This window comes from Corythoichthys intestinalis, chromosome 7, assembly GCF_030265065.1.
Source record: "Corythoichthys intestinalis isolate RoL2023-P3 chromosome 7, ASM3026506v1, whole genome shotgun sequence".
NCBI classification, from domain to species: domain Eukaryota; kingdom Metazoa; phylum Chordata; class Actinopteri; order Syngnathiformes; family Syngnathidae; genus Corythoichthys; species Corythoichthys intestinalis.
The window spans coordinates 46500369-46527895 of record NC_080401.1 but is presented as its reverse complement, the minus strand read 5'-3'; the positions used below and the strand labels follow the sequence as shown (position 1 = coordinate 46527895).

The window sequence follows — 27527 nt, the reverse complement described above, 5'->3', positions numbered from 1 at the left end:
TGTTTGTTGATTTTAATCGTTTCTTTTTAGAAAAAAATGTGGCAACATTGAGTGAGTGCAAAGCTTATTTGGCTGCCCTAAGTAGGGTTTGTAGGTCCTGCTGCGTTTAAAACTCCCAGCAAATGAAAATGAAAATAAAGAAAACAAAGGCTGGAGACTGAAATGACACCTGGCACATTTCTTAAAGTGCAGCTTCTCAATTAGATGCTTGAGGTTGCTTTTTTTCTGACCCTGTGTGTTTTTATCCAGCAGGTTTGTTGCTATGTGTGGGTGTGTGTTGCCTTCATAAATACTGTAGTTTTCACTAATGCATACAGCTTTTACACGCTTCCAGTGATATCATCAATGCAACACAGATAGAGCTGTCTGAAAAAACGACAGGTTGCAGATTTGTAGCACATTCAGCCGATCACCTTATCTTCTGTCACCGCCAGGGAAAGATTGGAGGCACACAAAAGCATGGCGCATACACCTGTTTTTCCTGCTTTCATCCTTCTCTCCTTCCCACCATCTCACTAAAAGGCACCCAGCTAAAGACTAATTATGACAGCCAATCATTCCTCTCTGCCTGCCCACTACTCTTTCACATTTTCTGTCTTTGAATGCCTCCCGCCTCCAGCTCCAATAGTCACATAATGATGAACTCACTCATTTTTAACCTTGAGGTACAAGTCCATAATGGTATCAAGTGTGTAGGGGGTGGAGGTGTGGTGTCAACATATAGTATAATGTGCATATGTGACTTGATGGCAAAGCATACAAACAAAGTACAGTGGTACCTCTACTTAAGAAATTAATTGGTTGTGGAAGTAGTTTCTTAACTTGAAAATTCTGTAAGTGGAGACGCGTTTTCCATGTAAGTGCCCTAATCCGTTCCAAGTCCCTCAAAATCCAGACATAAAACATTTATAATGCATCAAAACATGTAACACACATGTTACAATTTGATTATTGCACAATAAACATAAAACAAGTTGTGCATAATGTAAAAAAACTAAGAATGGAGTAAAGAATAAAAGTTATTGCAATCATGTAAAGCTATCGAAACACGGGCGAAAAGACGCTGCAAAATACACATACAGTTGAGGTCCCTCTTAGCTAATAGCGTACCGCACGTAACGCGTCACCTTTGCTCATTAATATTCATGACGTTAGCAACTGTTGCTAGAGGGGTCAAACTTATGTTGGTCGCTTATGCTAGATGCATGTAAATAGTGAACGAACGCATACCAAAATGCCAATGAACGCATGACAAATATGAAAAAGATTGCACCTTGTATCAGGAAGTTATTAGTCATTTACTGAATTTGGCACGTTGCCAAAAAAACACCGACTTTGGTACCCCGCCCAGGTCAGGCCCGTGAATGAAAACTCAACATTTTCATAACTTAACGTCTGATAATGTCTCATGAAGAGTCTCGCCAATTTTGAGGAGGATCCAAATAACTGCCTCGGCGCAATGTTCTCAAACGTGCACCCTGGTTTCGACAAAAATGGCATGTTTTTATACATCACTGATTGTTTACTGAGCTAAACCTGCCAATTCTGTCCGAAAATGATGTCCCTGGTGCCAAATTCACTGGTAAAGATGTGGAAGAACATACAAATGTTCAGTTAAAGAGATGGCTTGAGTGTCGAGGGCTGAAAAAGACTGGAAAAAGAGCCGACCTGATCCAGAGGTAGCTTTTTTATCGACACATTTTTTCTTGAATGCTTTGCCTTACGCCACTGACAATGACATTCTCCTGTTTCAGCATACCATCAGCTTACCACCATATACCCTGTCTTTCTTATATATTATATCTTCTGGTTGTCTTACGTCTCTGAGCGTTCTTAGGGCTAATTTATGTATATTGCTATTTTTGTGTAGCGATCGCAAATGCTACTCAGTGACTGCCCACGAACACTTTTAATTTTTTCATTAATAACAAATCTTAATTCAATTAATTCATTTACACTTCCCACTTACAAGGTTGTTTCTTTACAACAGAAAAGGTAAAGCTGTTAAATCTAATGCCTACCTGGAGGCATGAACAGGCTTACTACAAAAAGACCAAGGCCAAACATGGCTTATTTATTTACATATTATAATAAATAGTATTTTAGAAAAATATGCTTACATGACTGTTGCGATATATAAATAAAATTTTAATTTTTTTCCCCCGGTCATTCATTGTCAGACAGAAGCAGCACGGCAAAACGTCACGCTAAAAAAAATTGGTTAAAAATATCAAAATGGCTTACCTTTTCGGGGCAGGCTGTGGCAGGCAATGGTTCAGCCCAAACAAAATGTTTACTGCATATGAAGGTGAATGGCTTCACCTTGCTGGCGTTAAACTGATCTTTTGGATGTCCCCACAAGTTTATCCATTGTTCACAATTTTTCCTTGTTTTGGAGTTTTTGGCTTCGGGAAACGTATGAAGAAAACATCATTCATATGTTGTAATGTCTAGAGTCGTTCCATAGCAGCAGCGTTTACTCGGCATGTTCTTTTTTGAAAGATTACCGGCAGAAAACAAGCAGTACTAGCATGCAGATATGCGAGCGCGCTTCATTGTTGACCGCCTTCCGGTTTACGATAGTGACGTCACACAGCTTTGCGGTCTAAAAATAGCATTAGTGTGGTGCGCTATTGAATACCAGGAATGCTAGGCAATAGCCAGTGGCATAGCAGCTATGTTACGTTCAGCTGCATGTAACAGCCATACTGTATTTTTTCCTTTTGTATCCTGAAATCTCTTTTGTAACAATAGGCAATATTTTCCCTGTTGAGGTGTGTCTTAATCAGAAAATTCTGTATGTAGAGACGTTTATAAGTAGAGGTATCACTGTTCATATCAAACAATCGGTCTAAGCATTTTAATATCACCATGTTTTTCTAATAGTATGTCAGTCAGGGATGTAAAAAAATAATTGCCTTAATTATCTTTGAAAGTTAGTCCTTCAATATTCCATTCAACATTTGTTAAAATGCCACATTGTTTAAAAAAAAGAATCATCTTAAATCAGTGTTTGCTTGTTGTCAGTGGAGATATTGTGTGGCAGCAGGATGGACTTGTGTGCTTCACAAACCTCCTGTGTGGAGTTTGTATTTCCTCTCGGTGTTTGTGTGGGTTTTCTGTGGCTATAGCAGACTTCCAAAAACATGCTAAGGTTTATTGGAAGCTAGAATGTCGATAAGTATTCATGTGAGTCTAAATACATGTTTGTCCATTTGTGCTTTGAGATTGACAGGCGAGAAGACCTCGTATCAAACTGTACAACAAAAAAGATTCCCTTCATGTGAAAGATAATCAAATAGTCTAAATAAGCAATCACGAATTTCTTAGAACTACGACTGTCATTCAAAACGTTTATCATCTGACACAAATATTGCAACATTACCGAAAAGAATAAATGGCATGAAGCATTGATGCGCCATAACTTCCACTAAAAACTAATATGCCATACACTGGTACCTCTACTTAAGAACATCTCTACATACAGAATTTTCAGGTTAAGACATGCCGCAATGGGAAAATATTGCTTGTTGTTAAGACATTTCAGGATACAAAAGGCAAAAATGCATTATGGCTGGTACTCACATCTGCCACGGTTTACTGAACGTAACATACTTATAACTCTTCTGCCATTGGCTATTGTCTAGCATTCCTGGCATCCAATTTGCGAAGAAGGTATGTGTATGTGTGAATTCCACCGGCCCTTTTCATTCGCCCATCATGTTCCGACAGCTTTACGTGAGTGTATTAACTTTTAGTCTTTACTGTTTTTGTTTTTTGTTTTTTTTACATTATGCACAACTCAGGTTTTATGTTTATTGTGCAATAATCTAATTGTAAGACTCTGGTTTAATGTTTATTGTGCAATAATCTAATTGTAAGATGTATTTGTTACATGTTTTGATACATTTTTACGCATTATAAAAGATTTATGTCTGAGTTTTGGGAGGCTTGGAACGGATTAGGGCATTTACATGGAAAACGCGTCTCTACTTACAGAATTTTCAAGTATTAATACTAATTAGTACTTTTCTATTAGCCATAGATTTGGTGCCATCTTCAGTTGTTACCAAAAATAGGTTACACAAGGGGGAAAAATGTGCATAGGTAAATTTGCAAATTATGAACCCGGAATTTTACCCTAAATATCATGACTGGGATATTGACTGCAGAGCAATGTTCTGAGCGGTCATATTTTGAAGTGATCGGTCATAAATCTGATTAAAGTGGCTTTTAAAGACGTTTGGATCAAAGAAACTGGACCTTCTTGTTTGTCGAGGATGTTTCACATAGAATCATAAGCATTTTCATTTCTAATTTCTAGTTAACACAAAACTGCTCTTTGGTGTCGCTCCCTTTGAATTGGGCACTTTCAATGAGGCACAGCGCAAAGTATGTCTGCCTGTGAGTGCTTTGTGATGGTGGAGAGGCTCACTAGCACCCGCTGGTCAGTAGGAAAAGAAACTCCAGTGCTAGAAGTCAAGTCTCCAAACACAAAAAGCTACAATAAAAAAAAACATCAGAAATAAGCTTGATTTTTCGCTAGTTGATTTTAACAAAGCAAGTGTCGCTAGGATAATTATGATAGTTGACGATTCAACAGCAGAATAAAAATAGAAAAATGCCTCCCATGGATATTAATACGACACCCATGGATATTAATACGACAAGATCACTGAGTCGCTTATTTCCCTGTTAATCAAAAAGGAATTCAGCCTCAAGACAGATTATCCAATCAACATGCAGAGAACCAGAGCGCCCGGGCCAGCTGAGCACAGCCGACTGCCCATAGACCTGCAGATACGTAGAGCGTCCAATGGGCCGGATACTGTACATGCAGCCTTTAGCCAATGACTCGTCTTGTTTCGCTGTAGTGGAACAATATACTCTCAACTGTGGAGAAGCCCCGCTTCGACACTGTTTAAAGGACTGTGAAGCTGCGTGAAGGAATAGAAAGCAAGCCTCATCGTAACCAGTGATAAGAAGCTAACTAAAAAGTTTAGCGTTGTTGGGCATATATTTAATCAATGACAAGTACACACAACAGGATAGGCGGTGTTTGAATTTTGTGGCAGGGGGGAGGGAGGCAAAACATGTTGATGACCCCCGAAACGCAGTGTTTTTCTGTCTTACCTAGTGGAGAAGAAGACGCCGCATGCTTTTTGACTGAATATTCCAGCCATGAATATTTATAATACGTTGAAAATGAGCGTTTTTTTGTTTTTTTTTTTGCCCTCATTTTTGAGGGGAATTCTAGATCAGGCTGCTTAGGACAGCTATGCTTTTGGCCAAGATCGTCGTGCATTGAATATGGTATGCCCGGTGGTGGCTCTGTTGTACAATTAACTTCTTTTGTGGGGCAAACTGAAACGCCACTTACCATTTTGGCGGTGCTCTCTTTCATGGTCCACATCTTCAGTCATTGGTTCTCGCTTAGTAGTTGTTGCTTTTGAAAGCTTAGGTTTGAAAAAAATTATGTATATCCATCTTGCCTCTTCTGTCCTAATGTGGTTTTGGTTAAGAAAAACAAATGACGGTCTATAAGGTGCTAGTCACATGATCGGTTACAAAAAAGAATTTTCACTCATTATTTAAAAAATAATAATAAATAAATGTTTATTTCATTCATTTTTGTTGTTTGTTTTATTTCTTTACAACTTTTATAGACAACAATTTACCAGCAAAGTCTTAATTTTAAATTTACATATAGGAAAGTCAATTTTTGGCCAACAGGGGGACTATGTCCCTCTTAATCTCCACGTATGCACAACAGTATACATTTGATCACTTATTTTTTGACATTTTGGTGGAAGCTGAGCTTCTCTTGTAATCTTAGAGCAATCGCCACTGATAGCCACATTTACACCTGTTCAAAACCTAGCAGAAATTAGACGTTTTTCTTGAAGGAATTTGCATGTCTTGCAAGCAAGTTACAATATTTGTCAATTGCTTCATGTTTCCCATATGGTCTCATCAGTCCTCTGCAAACCTTCTAACTTTCTGAAGGTATTTTTTTCTCTGTCAAAAGCAAGAACCCTATTGATTTTTGTAATGTATCCAGCACAAGAGGAGGAGGTAGCTGGTGCACACACACTGCACACTTGAGCTGAGAGGCAATTGCACTGTAATAAAATCTATAAGGTGATGGGGGTGGAGTGGGAGGGGTTTAATCCTTACTCCCATCCACCTTTTGGACGCCACCGCCTCCTCTTTCTTCTGCTGCTTGGCTCACTCTCTTCCCTTGTTCCCCTTCTCGTCCACGGGCTCGCAATGATAAATGAGTCAATTATGTGCGTGTGTGTGCGCGTGTGCGTGAAAAGGGAGCTGATGGGGCTGTTATTACCTGTTGCTGCTGGGGGGTGGGGAAGTAATGTTGCCGTATTAATCATATTCTAATTTTCCTCCTCCATGTAACTCAACCGCCAGACACACATCATCAGTGCGCACACACAATGCACTACACACCCCTACTCCCCCATCAATCTATTTGCCGCCTGCAAACAAATCAGTGTAAACTGACCCAAAACATCCCTCTCTGGGGAAAGAGGGAGGCTGCACTTTGCTACATGAGATGCAAGGCATGTGTGCGTGTGTGCACTTGTTGAGAATTGTGCGTGTATGTCCTTCTGCAAATCTGGCCAAAAGCATTATCCAATTTTAGGGGACATGAGGGACCTGTTGGGCCGTGTGGTGAGGCAGGCACACAGAGATATGGGACGCAAGGGAGTGGTGTTTGGCCGGCTCATCTGTGGTGTGTGTATGTGTGTATCTTCCATTCAGGAACGCGCATTCAGCAGAAGAGTGGTAATTAGAGGCATGGGCGTATTTGTAGCCCTTTTAGTGGGCGGGGGAGTGCAGATTGTATATTGTTCTGTAAATTATCTGACATAGGCTAGTTTGTACAAAGGATTAATAGGGTCATTTTTTTAACAAGTACAGATGCACAGTAATCGGCATGAATAGTGGCGCCATTATCGTACCTTTCTATGTGGAGTTTTATTGTACATCTGAGGGGGAAAAAACAAACATTTGATGACAAATAGGTCACACTGGATGAAAAATAAAGAGTGACACATTGCATTGGTGTCAGGCCAGTGTGACTTTTCTATTTCACCTCTGCTGAGAAGTGCTAATGGCCTGTCATCACCTTTGCCTCCGGCTCTATTCCCCACAGTGCTTGTGGTACATGATCAAGAGGCGAGAGAGTCTTTTGTTGCCAATTGAGTTGTGCTTTTTTTTTTTTTTAAATAATCCAAACTGTAGATATTAACAGGTGCTTTCCCTCCTGCTCCTTGTCGTTTCCTCTCGTTGCAGTTTGAAGCTGGAATGTGAGAAACTGGCCACCGAAAAGACTGAGATCCAGAGACACTACGTTATGGTGAGCCAAGTCTTCCAAGTCCTTTTCATGTGCTAGCAGCTGCTAAACACCCACCAGAAACCACACGCGAGACCACACACACACTTCTGTACTCACTCGTTCCATCGGGGAGTAAACAGGATTTACATAGGTTTGTGCGCGACATGATCTTCTCGGCTAAACAAACCGTGTGCATTTATCTTATGGACACGTGGAAACTTTCTTAGGCTGTATTTTATTAGACGTTTGCTGGGCTTCATCAGACTCATTCCTTTAAATATCCCTTTGTGTTCATCTAGAATTTTTTAGGGAAGTGGTTATATAATTTTTCAAAAGACACCAATTTGTCTCAATTAAAATGATAATTTAAATTTTTTAAACTGTAATTCTTCCGTCAAGGACTAACCCTTACAAGTGGTTTCCTTACAGCTGATTATATCGCTCCACGCATAAGCAAAAAAAAAGTAAAACTCTGTGTCTGCTCACACAGCAAAATTTTAAGAGGAAACCAACAGGATGTACACCTTTTAAAATGAAAGTACAAAATGAAACACCTTAGTTAAAGCAACACTAGCAAACTTTTCAACCTTAATAAAATATTTTCATAATACTTGTGATATGTCGACTGAAAACTAGTTGAATAAAACCTTTTTTATATCTTGAATGGGTCTGAATTGCTTTTACCGGCACTAATAAACTTTGAGGAGGGTGGCAGGAACCGCGCCACACAAAAAAACTACAAATGTGCTGACTGCTTTACGGCATACGTCACTTCCCCCTTTCACCATTCATTATAAAGACAGACTCGAGAATGAACATTGGTCCAGCTGTCAATTGCAGGCACGATGCCCGCCCCCTTCACACTAGCCACACGGTTGCTAACTGTCATATGCTATTGTTTAGCCACAACTGGTTTTATTACTTTATTACTATTCGTCCTTCACACAGCCGTTGGAAACAGATATGTTGTATAATCCTTCTGCAGGTGACCAGGATATCATGATTTTACGACACTGTGCGGGTGTGCGCTGACTGGACCTCATAGGAAAACTTCCTTAAGGCAAAACACTACCGCTTTTGTTCACCGGCGATGCTAAAATCGGCCAAAACTGAAAAGTTATGTAGTGTTGCTTTAAGTAAAAAGTAAAAACAGGATTCCTTCAAACTAAAAGTAGATTATATTGTTCTCTTTCATTTCCATGTACGGCAAGAGACATCTAATCCATTTTGACTGATCGCTGCCAGCCCCTCCCTGTCAAAATGGATTGGGCGTTTATGGCCATTAAATCCAGCTGATTAGTTAATTTATGAAAAACCCTAAAGCCTTTAAAGCATATAGGTGTCCATCCGTTTCCTTAGTTCCACTGTTGTAAGTAGGCATGTGCCGGTATGATATTCTGACGATATGATAATCTCAAGCCAAAATATCACTGTTTCACAGCATTGCAATTAAAGCTCCAAAATGTATTACTTTGGGATATCTGGGTTTAAAAAAATACAAAAAATATCAATTGAACAGATTTTTTATTTTTCAAACATATTAGCAAATTGGGACATAACTATAATGTAGAAAAAAAAATCTTAATAAAATTAAAACAAATACAGTCCTTTAGGTGAGCCTAAACCCACAGCCACAGCTCAACATTATTGCCACCAGAACAAAAATAATTGAATTATTTTCCATAAAAAGCAAGTGTGTATGACTCGTATCATGTTTACACTATACACACTCTTTCTCAACACAGACAGTTGCCAGAGAGAAAAAAACCCTAGTTTTACCACCGCTAGACACACTAAACATAGTGGAGTTAACTCCCGTAGCTGGTGGGAAACGTTCATGACAAGTGTTTGCTAACCATTCATTTTGTATAAATGTGAAATCATATTGGAGGTATTGCCTCCTCGGCAGTCACCCTCCGCATACGTTTTTTTCATGTCGGTTGGCCCTCCTATAAGCCGCGGCTGTATGTAACTTTTCTGTAGCCGAAGTATTCCCATATCAGCGATTTCATTTTCTTTAATGGGAGGAAAAAGTTCAGGAGTTTCACCTCCTCCAGCCATCTTTTTGCACAGCTGACTCACTGACATTGAGCAACAACTGGTGGGGGAGGGTTGAGTCTTGCAGCTGCAAGCCAAAGGTTTCTCCATGCTTTTTTGTGATATAAAAATTAGGGCTGCAGCTATCGAATATTTTAGTAACTGAGTAATCGACTGAAAATTCTATCGATTAATCGAGTAATCGGATAAAACATTTTTTTTAGATAAAGAGCAATTATACATATACAGTACATAAGGAAAAAAAGACATTTAATCTAATATTGACCATTTTCAGTCAATCAATTTCTTTATTTTTGATGTACATTGTTGAAAACAGCCAACAATTGCATCTAAGATGTGACTAGAAAAAGAAATTCACTGCTTTCACTCAAAAAAACTTCTAGACCTTATATATATAATATATATATATATATTTACACACACGTGTGTGTATATATATACCTGTATATATATATATTAAAAAAAATTCTTACCTAAAAATGTAATTACGCTTGATAGCACACATCACTTGAAAGCTACGTCTTTTTCCCACGTCTTTCAATTTAGTTTCCATTTGTGTCAAGCTATTTTTAAGTTCAGTTTTGAGTCAGTCTAAACTGTAAGTACTGGTATGATTTTGAGTTTTTGCAGTGTTCAAAATAAATGTATGATACCTGTTGTATTGGAGCACATTTATTCAGCAATACCTACAGAGCTAGAAATGACAGTTACCTTTATTATGTTTTAATTTTACACCCTCATCACTCTACAGCGCTGTGTTTTTACAGATTAAATAAAGCCTTATGTAGGACACGTTAGCCACGCATCGGCAGTGGTCAAAATCAATAGAAACCTAGCCCTCCGAAGGGCTAATGTTACGTGAGCATGTGACAGTAACGTTATATTTATTAGCGATGAGAAGTCTACCGCTTAAAGATGGCGGCTGTTTACTAACGCTGCCCAGACGCGGCCGAGTCTGTCATTGCGCATCTAGTCCTAAATGCATGCGATATCTATGAGACGCATCGGACACTACCTGCTACCAAACTAGCATCATGCGGGCGTAGTTTTTAGCAACGTTGGCGTAGTTTGTAGCTGCTGTCGGCTGCGGTAAGTTTTTTTTTTTTCTTTTTTTTTTTTTTCTTGCTTTTTCCTCTATGCACGTAACGTCAGCGCGTTGTCCCGCATTAAAAGTAGTCCGGACAAAACGGGATGCTTAGAGTTGGCATAATTAAACGATTCCTCGAGGTGAACAAAATTACTCGGATCCGTTTTTAAACTCGAGTTACTCGAGTTGCTCAAATATTCGTTTCAGCTCTAATAAAAATAGATAATACCTTAAAGACGGTATGACGGAAAATTTTTCGATTTTGAAACCTTGATGTTTTCATACCACGGTATACCTTAAAACTGGTAATCGGCATATGTCTAATTGTAAGTAGTAGTTTGACTGTTACTGTGTGGTCAATGTAAAAACAACTAATTTTTAGAGCAACTCTGGTTCGTCTGTGGCCGTCAATGGCAGCCAATGAGTTAATTGCTTGCTAACATGCTTGTGAAATTTTGTAAAACTGTCGATCATAGCACTTAGACTGCTCAGATTACTCTGATGTCAACCCAATGCCTCCTACCACTCCCAATCAATGTGCCAACTTCACTGAACTGGTCTGAAAATTAATTTATTACGACAAAAAAGACCACCATTTTCACCTGATTGACATTGCTGTAAAGTGACAGGCAGAACAATTAAATATTCGTCAATTCGCCGACAGAAAGCACATTGACCTGTGTTGTCCACCTGTTACCATTAAAATGGCATAAATAATTATTTTGTGTTTAACAAAACAGCCCGAGCTTTCACACAGAATAAATGTAATTGTGAGGAAATTGAGGGTATGCCATTAGATTTTTTAAATGTAACATATGTGCCTTGGCCCAATAGAGGTTAGGAAATTCTTGTTTAGATGGTAGCCCAGTTATGACTCATTTTGGCTACGCAGCAGCGTCTGTCCGTTCACACTCAGGATTGGCTTTAATAATAATGTGCTATTTGATTTGATGTGTGAAATTGATTATTAAAGAATAGCAACTTGAAGCAACTAAGGCAAAATGTATTGCTTTACACCATTCTTGATCTTAGAAGTGAGGTCGCAGCCAAAAATGGTCAAAGAATTGCACAAATATGGAAATATCGGTACTAAAACAAATGAGGCGCATGCAGTTTTGAGGTTAATGTGCGTCTGCACTTGGCTGCGCTGCGGCGCTACCATTAGGGTAACGTTATGTGAAAATTTGGGTCCGTTCAGTCAGCGGGAACTCTGCCTGCCATCTGAACCCCTCGCCACCACAGCTGAACCGGCGCCAGCTGCCAAGAACCCACTTGGCCCTGCCAAAAACACTATGTGGCATTCTTGGCACTGAGCTGGGAATTGTGTATCTGTTGGGGAGGGTGGAAGGGATGATGGTTGAAGTTTTGGCTCTCACTAAGAAAATGGGGTAGGGGGGTGGATGGGGGTAGGTGAGGTCTCCTCTCCTGGCGGCTGATTTGGGTGGGAGTTTGGGTGTTGCTAAGCAACAGGCGAAACTTGGCACACCAACTGTCAAGCGGAGCTGCCAGCTGCCAGGAAAGGCATCTTTTATGGAAGCACAGACAAACAGCAACACATACACGTACACACCTGCATGTGCGCACACACACTCACTCAAATTGTGCCAAGAAAGATGTCTGCAGAGAGACAGCCCCCTGCCCATCTCCTCCTTCCAGCCTGCCAGAATGTTCTGGCTCTCCAACTTGCCAATCTCCTCTCTGAAAAGCAAATGTCAGCCTGTCACTTTGCGAAGCAGCCGACTTTAAAATACTTTCCTTTTTCCATCCAGAGAGAGAGAGCGAGAGAGGGAGGAGTGCCACCTGTCTCTTATTGGCTCCCCTCTCTCTCCTGTGGTCCTCTTAGGAGTCAGAAGGTCCAAATAGCTCAAATTAGATGTGATTATTGCAACCGGCCGACAATATGTATTCCTTCCGTGGTGGTACTCACCTTGAGGCCTCCCAGATGTCCTTCAGTCTCGTTTTTGGAGTACTAATGACTTTCAGTGTCTGAGGTTATATTAGAAAAATAAAATAATAATAACATTTTTTTATTTTTAAATATTGACGTTCAAAGTTGTTGTGCCTTGTGTGTGTATAGGCACTGTCCGTCTTAATGCCCTATGAAATTGTTACTAGTTGTAAATGTGGTTGTGAATGTTTCCCAAATGCGTGTGGAAATATGTATCATTCTCTGATTAAACCAATGTTAAATCTTTGGCCATAATTCCAAAAAGTTGTTTGGCCCAAACTAGTATCATAGCATTGAGCAAAAATATTATTTATGGTTTCATATTAAATATGGTTTCGCAGTATCTTGGCATTGTTGCTCAAAAATGGAAGGTAACATTTTCTGTTAATGCAATCGTTCCTTTTTATACAACATAGACTGTTGAATATTACGTGCATTCGTAATGAAAACGAAGAATTGGATTAAAAGTGATTCAAAAGAAATCAAAATGCTGTACAATAGGCCTGCACAATATATCGTTCGAACATCGCCAACATCCACATCGCAATGTGCGCCTGCACAATAGTCCCATTGCAGTACGTGTGGGTTTTTTTTTTTAATGTAAGGTTTCGTTTTGCTTCAAAAAAGCAGCAATTGTGCAGGGCTTCCTGGATCCCTTTTATATACACTAATCATTCACAAAAAGAAAAAAAATCTTTAGCCTGGTTTAAACGGTATTATAATATAAATACTAGAGATGTCCTGATCGCAAATTTTTGCACCCTAGTCCAAGTCACCCGATTTTTAGAATCTGCCAATACCAAAGTCCCAAGCTGATACGGATTTTTTTTTTTTTTTTTTTTTTTACTTTGATGCTCACACTGTCGAGAACAGCCTCTCACTTACACAGTGAATGAGTTGCCACAGTACACTTCAGACTGGGCTGCAAGTTTTACGATGATTAACACATTTGTGCCTTTCATCGTAGGCTCCGGCTCGATCAAAGCTGCAAACCTGTCAATAATCGTTAAATTTAAGTACAAACGCCAGCTGCACTGGTGACTAAGGGGCAGTTTACATGGTGACGCTCTGAGAATATGACAAATTTCATATTTGCATTGAGGACCTTTCGTTTTTTTTTGTAATGGGCCATAGAAATAAATTGGTTGATCGATTGATTATATGGTTCCATCTCCATTCGAACAATGTCGCAATTCCGCGTGAAAACGATGTACAGTGTATCACAAAAATGAGTACCCCCCCTCAAATTTCTGCAGATATTTAAGTATATCTTTTCATGGGACAACACTGAAACAAATGACACTTTGACACAATGAAAAGTACCGGTAGTCTGTGTGCAGCTTATAAAATAGAGTTAATTTATTTTCACCTCAAAATAACTCATAGCCATCTAAACCCCTGGCAACAAAAGTGAGTACACCCATTAAAAACTACGTACATCCCTGTATGGTCTGAGCACTAACAGGCTGACCCCCCTCCTCTTCAATCTCTGCAGCAATGCTGATAGCAGTCCTGTAACGAGTCACATGACATTTTGGAGGGAAAATGACAAGCAGCACTCAATTTGGACATTTAGGGATGTATGTAGTTTCTAAGGGCTGTACTAACTTATGTTGCCAGGGGTTTAGATTTTAATGGCTATATTTTGAGTTATTTTGAGAGGAAATTAAATGAACCCTATTATATAAGCGGCACACAGACTACTCTTCATTGTGTCAAAGTGTCATTTTGTCAGTGTTGTCACATGAAAAGATATAAATATCTGCAGAAATGCGATGGGTGTACTCACTTTTGTGATATACTGTAGTTTTCATGCCAGGCCATAGGGGGTAGTGCAGATTTACAAGGTGACAGCCAATGATGTCCATTGACACCAACAACCTTCTCAGCCCAGAAGACAACATACTCACTTGACGATAACATGCCCACTCCAAGCAATGGCATTTTTCTTTTGCTCCAAAAGGCACAAAAATGGAAACATATTTAAATTGAAAATATTATAAAAACAGTAAATTAAAGCCGAGGCACCACCATGTTTGCTGTTTATGTTTAGTAGCAGCTCTGCGCACGCCCAAAGTGACGTGCGAGTGCTGACGTCATGGGCGCGAGAGCTTTCCATTGATATGGTTGGGGAGCAAGCCCCGCACTCGAATTCTTTCACTTTGGAGCCTGGAATCAAAGGTTTGCGTCTTCGCCTTCCGTTTTCGCCAACATCATATAAAGGCGAGGCCATTCCGCAACACAACCATTGTGTCTTGGTGTTGCAGAGTCTCCATGTAAACTGCCCCTAAGAAAAAAAAAGTTTGGTCGCACTGCTGAGCAGGAGGGAAGGTGAGAGGGGGGGAAAAAATCCTTTTCACCCGATTCTGATCCTCTGAAAAATGGTGCGATCGGCCCGATTTTTGATCACGTGATCGGATCGGGACATCTCGAATGAATACAATGTGGTCATCGTGAGTCTTCCCAAGCATAGCTATTGAAGTCATTTGGTGAAAATTCTTCTAGTTTTAATATCACAATACATCGCAACCCCCCCGGAAGAGACTGTCAGTTTTTTCCGATGTTGTTCAGCCCTACTGTACAACAGTTAAATTCATCATGAAGTCCCGTCATTTTCTTGTGTTTCATGCATAAGATATGTCAATGAGGGTGTGACTGGGTTGGAGTTTATCATATATGTTGTTTGTGATTTGATCGCAACTGCTTTTGTTAGTCAAACCACTCTGCAAACGAGAAGATTTCAAATCAGTGATGGTGTCACGTCACACCAAACCTCATTATGCAAGTACCTACTCACTTTGTGGTTACAGAACACCCATTTCACGATGCCCACATGAGGTCTTCAGCCTAGTGTATCACATTTGATAGACTCCGAATTTCATTATTTTGAGACTAATTTAGAATTTTGAAATTAAAAAAAAAAAAAAAAAATGGATTCAAGTCAAAACATGCATCTGCAGGTTCCATGAGAAAAAAATATATCAGGATTTAGCTAGGGTTATAGGTATTAGAACGCTTATTACTAGGGTTGTTCCGATCATGTTTTTTTGCTCCCGATCCGATCCCGATCGTTTTAGTTTGAGTATCTGCCGATCCCGATATTTCCCAATCCGATTGCATTTTTTTTGCTCCCGATTCAATTCCAATCATTCCCGATAATTTTTCCCGATCATATACATTTTGGCAATGCATTAAGAAAAAAAAACGAATAAAACTCGGACGAATATATACATTCAACATACAGTACATAAGTACTGTATTTGTTTATTATGACAATAAATCAAGATGGCATTTACATTATTAACATTCTTTCTGTGAGAGGGATCCACGGATAGAAAGACTTAGAATTCTTAAAGGATAAATGTGACTTTGTATATTGTGACTAAATATTGCCATCTAGTGTATTTATTGAGCTGTCAGTAAATGATACTGCAGCCATTTAACTTCTGCCCAAATGCATGATGGGAAGTGCAACCATGACTGTGCGTAGGGCCACCAATTGATATATCTTCTCTGCGTTGGGAAAGAACATAGGGTGTTAAGAAAATGATCAACTACTACCTTTCTTCCCCACATTGCCTCCCATGTTATTTTTAATTGCTGAGAGAGGTATTGTAAGGCTTTAGCCACATAAAAAATGGCTCCAAAGGCTGTCAAAATTCTCTCTACTCATTATACGCTGCATTTTAGCGCTATCGATAGGTAAAACGGCATCTTTATAGATTGAATGCGACAATGCGTGAGTGGGTCATGCAGCGCATGCGTTAATTACTGAACGTGATTAATTAGAAAAAATTAATTGCCGCCGTTAACGCAATAAATTTGGTAGCCCTACTTTAAGCCAAAACTACTCTGGATGAGTGTAAGACATTTTGTCTGTAACGTTAAATACAATTAGAAAATGATTTAAATAAAAAAAATATATATTAAAAAAAGGCATGTCCGATATTTTTTTTGCCGATTCCGATACTTAGAAAATGACGTGATCGGACCCGATCGATCGGGACATCTTTACTAATTACACATATTCATTTCGATTTTTCTTTTTCTACAAATTTGAAAAAAAGTACCATTAGGACCTTATTTTTTAAGTTTTGGGAGTTTAAGTTTCGCTGACAATTGCTTCATGTTGCAGGTTAATATTAACTCCCGGACACACCCGCTCGTTAAAACAGGCGAATAGTTTAAATTTAAACATTACATATTCAATTTGGATGCAGTCAGCCACATATTCAACCTATGAAATCATGGTAATAATTTGTTAACTGTGAACTGTTTGTGTGTTGCAGTATTACGAGATGTCCTACGGCCTTAACATCGAAATGCACAAACAGGTGAGAAGGACGTCACAGTTGTCTTTTTTCGTGGAATGTCACTTCCTGTCCTTTCCTTCTGACATGTTTCCTTTCTCAATGTAATGTCAATCCTTCCACAAAGGCGTTTAATAGGAATCCCACGTGGAATTCATTCCCCCAAAAGAGAAGAAAATTCCTTCGTACCTTTTACAGACCTGTCTGTCATCACTCCTTGTTTCATTTCTTTTGTCGACTTTTTGTTTTTGCCTGTAATTCTCTATTTCTTTTTGCATCCTGTGTCTCTTTCCATTTGCATTTTATCTTCACTTTCCTTTCTCTTCCTTGCAGACATATACAGTACATGCTGGATTTCACTTTAAATCAGGTCACTGGCTTCCTGCTGTCTACTGTTTCTCTCACTCTCTCCGTTCATCACCATCTCAATCGTTTCACTTTTGACATGTCACAGAATCCCCCTCGCTCTTCACCGCGATGTCGATTTTCCTCCCTCGCCTATCTCCCCTTTTTTTCGTCTATTTCTCCTCGCCCTCCCACATCCTTGCCTCATTGTCACACTTCCTCGCCACCCAATCCTCTCCCATTTCATCAGCCCCCTACCCTTCATACCCCTTTTGTCCTCCCCCCCTTCATCCCCTTTCTCTCGGTTGCTCCTGTCCTTTCCCTCCCCCTCTCCTCCCTCCTGAAGATGTCATTTAGTAGTTGGAGTTCTCTAACAAGAAATCATTGTGTCTCCCCTGGGCAGGCGGGGCCGAGGGATGGTGGGGCTGATGGATTGGGAGGAGGATGGGGGTGTGTTTGGATGGGTGTATGTGGGCAAATAAGAGGAATGAGAGAGTGGGAGTGGAAGAAGAAAAAAGGAGGGGGTGGAAGTTCAGTCCAGCGTCAATAAATCACTTAGGAGGGAATAGGGATGTGTGCGTGCGCGTAAATGTGCGTGTGTGTGTGTACACAAGTTCGCACACACACACACCTCAGCACAGGCTGGCTGTCAACTAGACAAACAGCCTCCAGCCATAATGATGTTGTCATGATCTCTGCATGCATATCATTACCGGCCCTAACGGTCTTGATGCTAAATGTGTTTGTGTGTGTGTGTTTGCATGCGTGCGTGTGCGTGTCGAAGCCTGTAATGCGAATCAATAATCGGCAACGGAGGAATGGATGGAGGCAGACTTGAAATAAACAGAGAGCTTGTTTTTCACGAGACTATTTTTAACTAAAAGCAGATTAAAGGCAATGTTTTTTGCTGGTTTCCACGGCAACGGTTTTTGGAGCCCTAAAACTAGCATTAGGAATAACAGACTTCATGCCAATGTATTTCTAACACGTACAGTTATATCAGTTTATACTAAGGGTGTAACGGTACATGTATTTGTATTGAACCGTTTCGGTACGTGGTGCTCGGTTTGGAACGGAGGCGTACCGAATGAGTTTCTGACGTGATGTAACCCTTACTTTTCGAGGCTGTGAGTCGATCGCGCTACAGTTTCTTTCTGTAGATTATATTTACTCAGTCTTCTCTACTATAATGAGGACCAACACACAGTAAGAAACATCAACGGCGCGACAACATAGCCGGCGCGAGAACGGAGTAAAACGCGGGCGTTAAAGTCAATCAGCCAATGCACACCAGTCGCAGTGCGGCCGCGTGTTAGACGCGCCCCAGAAGCGGCTCAACACGACACACGCGAAAAGAACGGCAGAGTTTATTATTTGACGCAAGACGCGACCCTCCTCCGTCAATACTACTACCAGTAGCTAGGATCTGGCAGACCGGAAGTCACTCGTGTAAAAATACGGTGGATTTGGTCGATTTTCAAACTAATATGCAATCATAACCCACTTTTTGAGTCCATCAGATCTCTTGAGTGGTAGATCGGGGCACAGTTGACTTGTCTTTGTTGATTTACTGCTGTCTTCTCTGCTATAATAATAACCAACACGGCCCCATGTTCAATACAAAACCCTCCTACTACAACAAAACAAGTAGGAATTAATATTCACATAGGAACTAAAGTTATACAACATAAAATATACAATATAAATGAATACTACATCACATTGGTAAAATATAAACACATAATAATATAAATAATAGCCCATTTAAATAAAATAAATTGAAATGAGCTAAAACACCTGTAATGAAATAATAAAAATAATACAGATCCTGCTTACACAATTAAATTTATTAATTTCTGTGTGGCGCTTTAAATTGAGAAAATCCACCAATAAAGCTTTTGAAAACCGTTCATAAGAAAAAAAAATGATTCATTGAGGCATTTCATTTGTAAAATACATGTTAAAATCTTTGTCATTGGGATTGGTTTTCTCTTTAGCACAGGACTTCTTTTTCTTTCTTTCAGAAAGAAAGCTGACCAATACGTGGAGTCTGAAAGGCAAATTGTTGTTGGATTATCTTTAAATACTCGCTACTTTTTAAGCAGAATTCTAGCTTTGTATAGGCTAATGTTCTTATTTTTGAAAGCACAAAGGTGTGTAATAAACAACTAGCACATTTATATTTTGCATTTTGTTTTCTTACTGTACCGAAAATGAACCGAACCGTGACCTTAAAACCGAGGTACGTACCGAACCGAGATTTTTGTGTACCGTTACACCCCTAGTTTATACTGATGCATCCTAGTTAGAATATGAAAAACGTCGTTTATTTCAATACAGTGTTATTCAGATTTTTCGCAACGGAATATAGCGCATCACCATCAATAAATGAGTTTTGACATAAAGCACACCTGATTATAAGGTGCTTTAATGCATTTGTCATTTGTTCTTTTAACATTGCAATTTATTATTCATTATGTTTTATTCATGGTGTATGGATGATGAATGTGTGTCCTGAGCTCTTTACTGGAGCAGTATAATACAAATTTGCGCCAACAAAATAGGTTCGAGGTAGTTAGGGACAACCAGGATCAATTGTCAATTTTTGGGGAAAAAAAAATAAAGGATTTAAAGTGCACCTTATAGTCTGAAAAATACAATAATAAAGAAAAAAGTTAAGCTCATGGTATTTGATAGGCAAAGAATTAAATTTTTCTATTTGATCAATCCGAGCTGTCGTTTGGCAGATTTTGTGGCTGTACGAGGGAAAATTTTGAGCAACATTGATTTGAACAAAAACGGTGCAGCAAGACAGATGCATATGCACAAAAAGTTATTTTCCACTTACGTTGTAATCAGCTCCATGTACAGTAGTCTGTTATATTACCCCAGGTTGTCCAGGCATTGACACTAGAAGGAACAGGAACATGTCTATTTGATTAACCCTTTAACACCGAGCGTGTCGGCGGCGACACGTGCATGCATATCATCTTTGAAACCTCGTCACGCTGTAATAACGTCACCCACGTAATTACGTCACCCACGCGACAATAAAAGGCGCCATATGCATAAAGGGAACATATAAATGTCAGTACAAAACACTATTTATGTATTGTATTTAGCCTTGAAGTCTAGGGCCTAGGCTTTATGATTTAAGCATCTAATGTATCTAATACATTGATATCATCCCATAATAAGCAATCCAAATGGCAACAAAGGTCGAAAAGATTATGGACAGCACGCTAGCGAGTTACCCTGCTGTGTCCATAATCCTTGTGCTAGCATTCGACTGCAATGTATGTCTTTTTGTGGCTTTCCGGTACCTCGAGGTGAGATCATGAGAGAGCATAAAGACACCATGATTTTAATGAAATATTATCACATACTTACCTTGCATTTAGATTAAAAAAAAAACTCCGTGTAGCATGTATCACCGAGTTTCAAGACACAGCTGTGAATGGCCACAGCCAGACTTTTGCGGGATTGTATGGGTAAAACACGGTAATATAACAAGGGTCACGATGCAGAAATCGCAGACATCAAGGAGTGGTCGAGATTTTCATTTTCAAATATTTACCCTTTTAAACGTTTTTTTTTTTTTTTGGATTGATTATTTATCATCTAAAATATCGGGGGGAAATGCGACAGTAACAAAAAAAAATACAATTAAGCAGTAGTTATGAGGTAGATATCCATGACCTATTTACGGACGTATTTTTTTCATTGTGACGTAATTTGTTTAAAAGTTTGAAATATGCGAGTGAATAATTTTATGGTAGTTTTTTTTTTTAAACTAAATATTAGACATCAATTAATGATTCTAAGCTAAAAATGATAGACATTTCGAATGATAAATATTATTACTTACCTCCTTTTTCTGGCTGGGTTGAAACAAAAGCGGTTGCGCGGTGTCTGTTAACGGGGGTCTACAGGGTAAAACGGACAAATTAAAAATATTTCGGGGGCTTAATGCGGCATGAAACTGCTATGGCAGCATATAGACATTGTTCTATCAAACACAACAGTTCTTTTGGCTTAAAACACAGTAGTTTATTTCAAAGAGGGATGCAAGAGCTGAAACTGCTTTTTCAGCATTTTCTATATTTTCTGCCATCTTGAAGTTCCACTCTAAGACCCTCGATTTGGCCAAATTACAAAACTGTCCTATATGCATGTGTGATACATCATTGGAAAGCTTACAATCTCAATTTTCTGGGGGAAGAAAAATTTTGAACAGAAGTGCATTTGAAAAATAATAATAACAATAATTTAAACAGCGAAACCCTATCTGGAAGTGAGAGCAAGCAAGAGCAGAATTAAGGACGCTATGACTTTAACGAGATATTATCGCGTACTTACCTTGTTTCGATCCAAAAACTCCATGTAGCATGTACCATTGAGTGTCAAGACACAGATGTGAATGGCCACAGCCGGATTTTTGGGGGAGTTTTTGGGTGAAACATGGTAACATAACAAGGGTCGTGATGCAGAAATTGCGACATCAAGGAGTGGTCGAGATTTTCTTTTTAATATATTTACCCTTTTAAACGTTTTTCAATTTTTCTTTGTTTGAATCCATTATTTATCATCTAACATATCGGGCAAAATGCGACAGTAACAAAGAAAATTAAATTTAGCCATAGTTATGAGGTAAATATCCGTGACTTATTTACAGACACCATTTTTTAAATTGTGACGGAATTTGTTCAAAAGTTTTAAATATGCGAGTGAATAATTTTTTAAAGTCTTCTTTTTTTTTAAACAAAATATTAGAGATCAATTATTCTAAGCTAAAAATGACGAACATTTTGAATCAGAAATATGATTACTTACCTTCTTTTTATAGCTGAGTTGAAACAAAAGCAGATGCGTGACGTCTGTAAACAGGAGTTTCCAGGGTAAAACAGACAAATTAGAAATAGTTCGGGGGCTTCATGCGCCATGAGTCTGCTATTGCAGCAAACACAACTGTTCTTTTGGCTTAAAATACAGCCGTTTATTTTAAAGAGTGGTGCAAGTGCAGAAACTGCTTTTCCAGTCTTGTCTGTGTTTTCCGCCATACTGTATATGTATACACATGTATTCACTATTTTGCACTGTTGGTCTACTGCTTAACTAATATTATGAACTAGTTTTGACTATAGTATGTAGAAAGGACAAAAACGCCTATGACCATACCTGCTGTTTCTGTTGAATTATCAAATATGAAACTATTCAGTCTCATTTTTTTCTGTTGAATGTTTATCTTTACTAGTTAAATGTTATCAAGCTTCAAAACATTTCATTGAGCATGTTTGGTTGTCAATGGGACATCAATATTACAAATTTTGACAAAGTAATTAGGGAGTTTTTTGTCTTTTTGGGTCCAAAATGTTGCTTAGTGAAGAAAACAACAGTTAAGGCTAGGGTGTCCTGAAAAAAGGGACCCAACCAGGCCGTTGTGAACATTTATTTCCTTGAAATATGAGGGCAACTTCAAAGGCATGCAGATTTGAACAAAATAGGCTCAGGTGTTATAGGGTTAAAGCAAAAGTAGGAAAAAATATTTCTTTTACATTCTATCCATGCTTTCAACTCTAGAGTGCGACCTTGTTGCCAATATATATCGCTGATTATTGGCTCTTTTTTTTTTTTTTTTTTTTTCTTGGCTGTTATTGTGACAGCATCATGAGAACGGGGAGGATGGGAGAGTAGTAGGAGAAGAAGGATGACGAGTTGGCTATGCATTAGAGCAGTTATATGCACACATGCACAGTCACACACTCCCAGTCGGAGTCATTGACCCCCAGCATGAAACACACATATCCAGGCCTAGAGACTGTAAACTCGTATGCAGACATCGTAGGCGCGCACACACAAAAGATTGGGAATCTTTCACACACACGCACACCCCTCCCAGTACTATGATTGTGATTGCTTGCGCGTGCGTGTATGTGTGTGGGCAGGCTGCGGCCACAGCAGATGCTCACCATGAATATTTTAGTCCAACTCCCTGGCAAAGGTTCCATTTGCATGGACCAGATGTAAGCGGTTGAAATATTTACCACACGTGTCTGGGGGAGAAGCAGGTCGCAGTGAATGTGTGTGAGCGTCTGTGTGTGTTTGGAGTTGTGTTATAAGTCGTCTTCAAATATCTTTTTTTTTTTTTTTTAAATTTCAGACGGAGATTGCCAAACGGCTGAATGTGATCTGTGCCCAACTCATCCCATTCCTGTCACAGGAGGTGCAGGCACACACAGAAAAAAAATCCTACATGCACACACACACAGTCTTAAAGGGTTATTTTTCCAGCCAAAATGTCCACACAGACAAATGCTTACATGAAAAACGTGTAAATCGCGAGGATTATGCCACAACAAGATAGAAATACAAAATAGTATCACACACGCCTAATAGGGCGAAAGAATTCATTGTATAACATTTATCCAGTAAGAATATCTACACAGATAGTTTTTCTGCAGTATATATTATTATTAGGGCTGTCAAACAATTAAAATTTTTAATCGAGTTAATTACAGCTTGAAAATTAATTAATCATAATTAATTGCAATTAATCGCAATTCGAACCATCTATAAAATATGCCATATTTTTCTGTAAATGATTGTTGGAATGGAAAGATAAGACACAAGATGGATATACACATTCAACTTACGGTACATAGGGACTGTATTTGTTTATTATAACAATAAATCAAGATGGCATTAATATTATTAACGTCCTGTTAAAGCGATCCATGGATAGAAAGACTTGTAGTTCTTAAAAGATAAATGTTAGTACAAGTTATAGAAATGTTGTATTAAAACCCCTCTTAATGTTTTCGTTTTAATAAAATTTGTAAAAATTTCAGTCAAAAAATAAACTAGTAGCCCGCCATTGTTGATGTCAATAATTACTTACACAATGCTCATGGGTGCTGAAGCCTATAAAATCAGTCGCACCCAAGCACCAGCAGAGGGCGACAAAACTCCATAAAACACAATTAACATGTGGGCATTTAACTGTACTGTCATTTAAATCTTTCTGAGCGGGGCATGTGCGTTAATTGCGTCAAATATTTTAACGTGATTAATTTAAAAAATAATTACTGCCCGTTAACGCGATAATTTTGACAGCCCTAATTATTATACTGTAATGTGTACTGTATAGTATAGCTTGTGAATGCCAAGAGAGCAACAAACAGATTAACCTTTCATAGGGCACTCATTGGAATACTATATGAAATGGGGGGGGGAAAAAATCAATTTTAGAGTGCAATAACTAGTGTATTTCTGGTTTTCATTGTAATTTTATTATCATTTAATTTTTAATTACATTTCATATTTCATTTTCTATACAGTATGCGCTGCAAAAACACCTATATATAATAATATTATTTGACTAGATTTAAGAAACCAATATCTGTATAAAGGGCAATTCACACCGTCTTCGTCTACGACAAGATTGGCTGCGTTCATGATGTTATCTGTATTCGCAAGCATACTAGTCATTATGACAATTTCCACCTCCTGTGGAATCGTCTACGATGTGCCGCAGGTAATTGTAGGCATGACGGAGAAGTCTTATTTTTTCCGGACGGTGTAGTCTGACAATAGCACAAAATCTTTCACAAAATTCTTTGTTAAAAAAAGGCTCACGGTTATTATATTCACTTCGAGGAGAAATGTTCTGTAAAGCAATTCTATTTTCCATACTTTTCATTATCAAGAACAGATAGAATATTTATTTTTTTCATTCGCTTGTAATGTCCTCATGCAGAAAAAAAGAACTCAGTCCATAAATTATACTTTAATATTTGTGTCAGGATAAAACAACAACAAAAAATGTTGTGATTATTACTCATCGTTTATTCTCCAGTGTCTGACATCGGGACGTACATTGTACTGTCATTATAAAACTATATTGCATACCTGACTATAAGCCACCTACCAAATTTGACACGAAAACGGCATTTGTTCATTGCAGAGCCGCACCGGACTATAAGCCGCAGCTGTCCTCACTGTATTATGGGATATTTACACCAAAAAGATATTAATCGGTAACACTTCATTTGACAGTGGCATCATAAGACTGTCATAAGACCAAATGAAGCACCATGAAGCTTTGAACCAATTGACTGCAATGCTTCATTGCTTCAAGAAGCTTCATTTGGCCATCACTGCTCCCTTGGGGGAGACAGTCAACCTCTGCTGCCACCTGCTGTCAACAGTTTTCGTCCAACATGCCTTTTAGCATGCATTGCAGCTCTACAGATGTAAATAACAATCAAAATTCATGTTCTGTGCTAATTATTTCTTCAGTTACTGTTCAACTTGTTTCATTAATTGCTAGTTATGGGATCTGGTAACACTTTATTTGACAGTGGCGCTATAAGACTGTCATAGGACCATCATAATTCTGACATGACACTGCCATGAGCGTTAATGAATGCTTATGACATGTCATTTTGTGTCATCCGGCAAATCATCTCACTTTTGAATGGATGTAAAATATCAAAGCAGGACATAAATGGAGTTAGTGACCTAATTTGTCGTGTCGATAGTGTCATGTCATAATTTTGACGGTCTTGTGGCAGTCTTACGGTGGCGCTGTCAAATAAAGTGTTACATATTAACCCAAATAAATCAACAAATAAGCCGCAGGATTCAAAATGAAGGAAACAAGCAGGGGCTTATCGTCCAAAAATTACGGTACATTTTGTGCCTGAATTCACACATTCTCGTGAGAACCCTCGTGATTTTACCTGTCTGATTGCCGCAGACATTCGTAGTGCAAACGCAACCAGCAGAAATTGACCTGTGATGTTTTCTTAGCCATGACGCAACCGTGTCTTAGCCGCAGGCGGTGTGAAGTCGTGGTCAGATGTTATAAATTTGCAGTGCATTTATAATTGAGTCCTCGTGTCCTTATACTTCATATTTTGGTTCATATAGGCCACACGATGTTAACTTTTTATGGGGTTATGTTTTTTGTTTTGTTTTTCCTAACCGGCAAAAGTAGTCACTTCCCCTGGAAAGAGTTTAAGAAAGACATGCACTTTGAGAGAGAGGGTCAAAGGAGTTTGTCAAGTCATTCTCCGCCAAAAACAAAGGTGTGTGTAGACTGTGCAATAACACCCATATATACATCCCGCAACCTAAAGGGTAAAAAGAAGACATCCAAGCAATTTCTTAGCCAAAATGTCAAAGCAAAGACAAATGTGCACAGAAATAAGGTGTAAATATCAAGTGTAGTTCCGCACAAAAACAACACACTTGGAAAGAGAACTTCGAAGCACACTAATTCTCCTCGTTGACCAACTGGCCACCTCATTCATACATGCTGAATAGCTTTTCATTCTAAACCAGTCTACTTTGAATATTAGTATAATAATATACACAATGAATATTAATGAGAGTTAGTACAGTGTGTCCTCTGAGTGACCTCTGCCTTTTTCTTCCGCAGCACCAGCAACAGGTGGTCCAAGCTATGGAGCGCGCCAAACAGGTGACCATGGGGGAGTTAAATGCTTCCATAGGGGTACGTGGGCTCCCCCCTCTGCCTCATAGCGTGTGTACCTTATCCTCCTGTTTATTTTTCCCTCCTTTTTCTCTACTTTAAAAATAAATAAATGATGAGGCACTTTTTAGACCCACTTCACACAAATTGGCTTTCGTTTTTTGCTTTGATTGGTCTTTAAATTGTCCCGTACATATTTCATAAGCAAATATGGTACTTGTTAGGCCCACTGCCCTGACCTGTGCATTTCTCCCACTGCACTTCCTGCTTTTCTACTCTGGACTTCCACCTCTTCTAAGCACCTATAAGTCACCCGTGTCTTTCCTCCACTCTGCTTCTACTCACTTGCAGCAGCAGCTTCAGGCACAGCACCTTTCTCAGCACGCTCAGGGTCTGCCGGTGGGACCGCACCCGTCGGGATTACCCCACCCAGGCCTGGCACTGGGTGGGGGCTCTGGTTTGCTGGCCTTGTCGGGAGCGCTGGGGGCCCAGCTGGCCGCCAAAGACGAAAGGGCTCACCTGGAGGCAGCTGCCGCTGCGGCAGCGGCCGCCGAACAACATCGAGGTAAACTCATGCGGGTATTTCGACAAGCGTGGATGTGCAATGCTACCTTGACTTGTGAGTTTAATCTGTTCCATGACTGCTGTTGTAACTCAAATCATTTGTATCTTAATTTTCATCATTGAAATGCAGTGAAATACGAATGTGTTTTAGTACCCCTAAAACAGTGCTTCTCAATTATTTTCTGTTACGCCCCCCCAAGGAAGACGTAAATGTTTCGCGCCCCCCCCAGCTCTCTGCCACCACTGTAAATAGTATCATTTGTCTATAATATTACTATTATAAGTACGCCTCAGCCTAACATTGTGTCCTTTTTTTCTATTAAAGAAAAAAAAAGTAACATAGATCAACTTATAATAAAGTA

General features: G+C 39.2%; 1 protein-coding gene across 5 annotated transcripts in view; it reads left to right on the top strand.

Annotated features, from left to right (window-relative positions):
* Positions 1 to 27527, top strand: part of tle2a (TLE family member 2, transcriptional corepressor a) — a 94345-nt gene that overhangs the window by 44765 nt on the left and 22053 nt on the right. The window contains exons 3-7 of one of the 5 annotated variants that reach the window (XM_057841162.1): positions 7315 to 7378; positions 16740 to 16784; positions 23266 to 23328; positions 26548 to 26652; positions 26953 to 27166. In XM_057841162.1, coding sequence (XP_057697145.1) covers positions 7315 to 7378; positions 16740 to 16784; positions 23266 to 23328; positions 26548 to 26652; positions 26953 to 27166 — 491 coding nt within the window. The remainder of the gene's footprint in view (positions 1 to 7314; positions 7379 to 16739; positions 16785 to 23265; positions 23329 to 26547; positions 26653 to 26952; positions 27167 to 27527) is intronic. The other 4 variants (XM_057841166.1, XM_057841165.1, XM_057841164.1 and 1 more) reach the window with 4 other exon arrangements.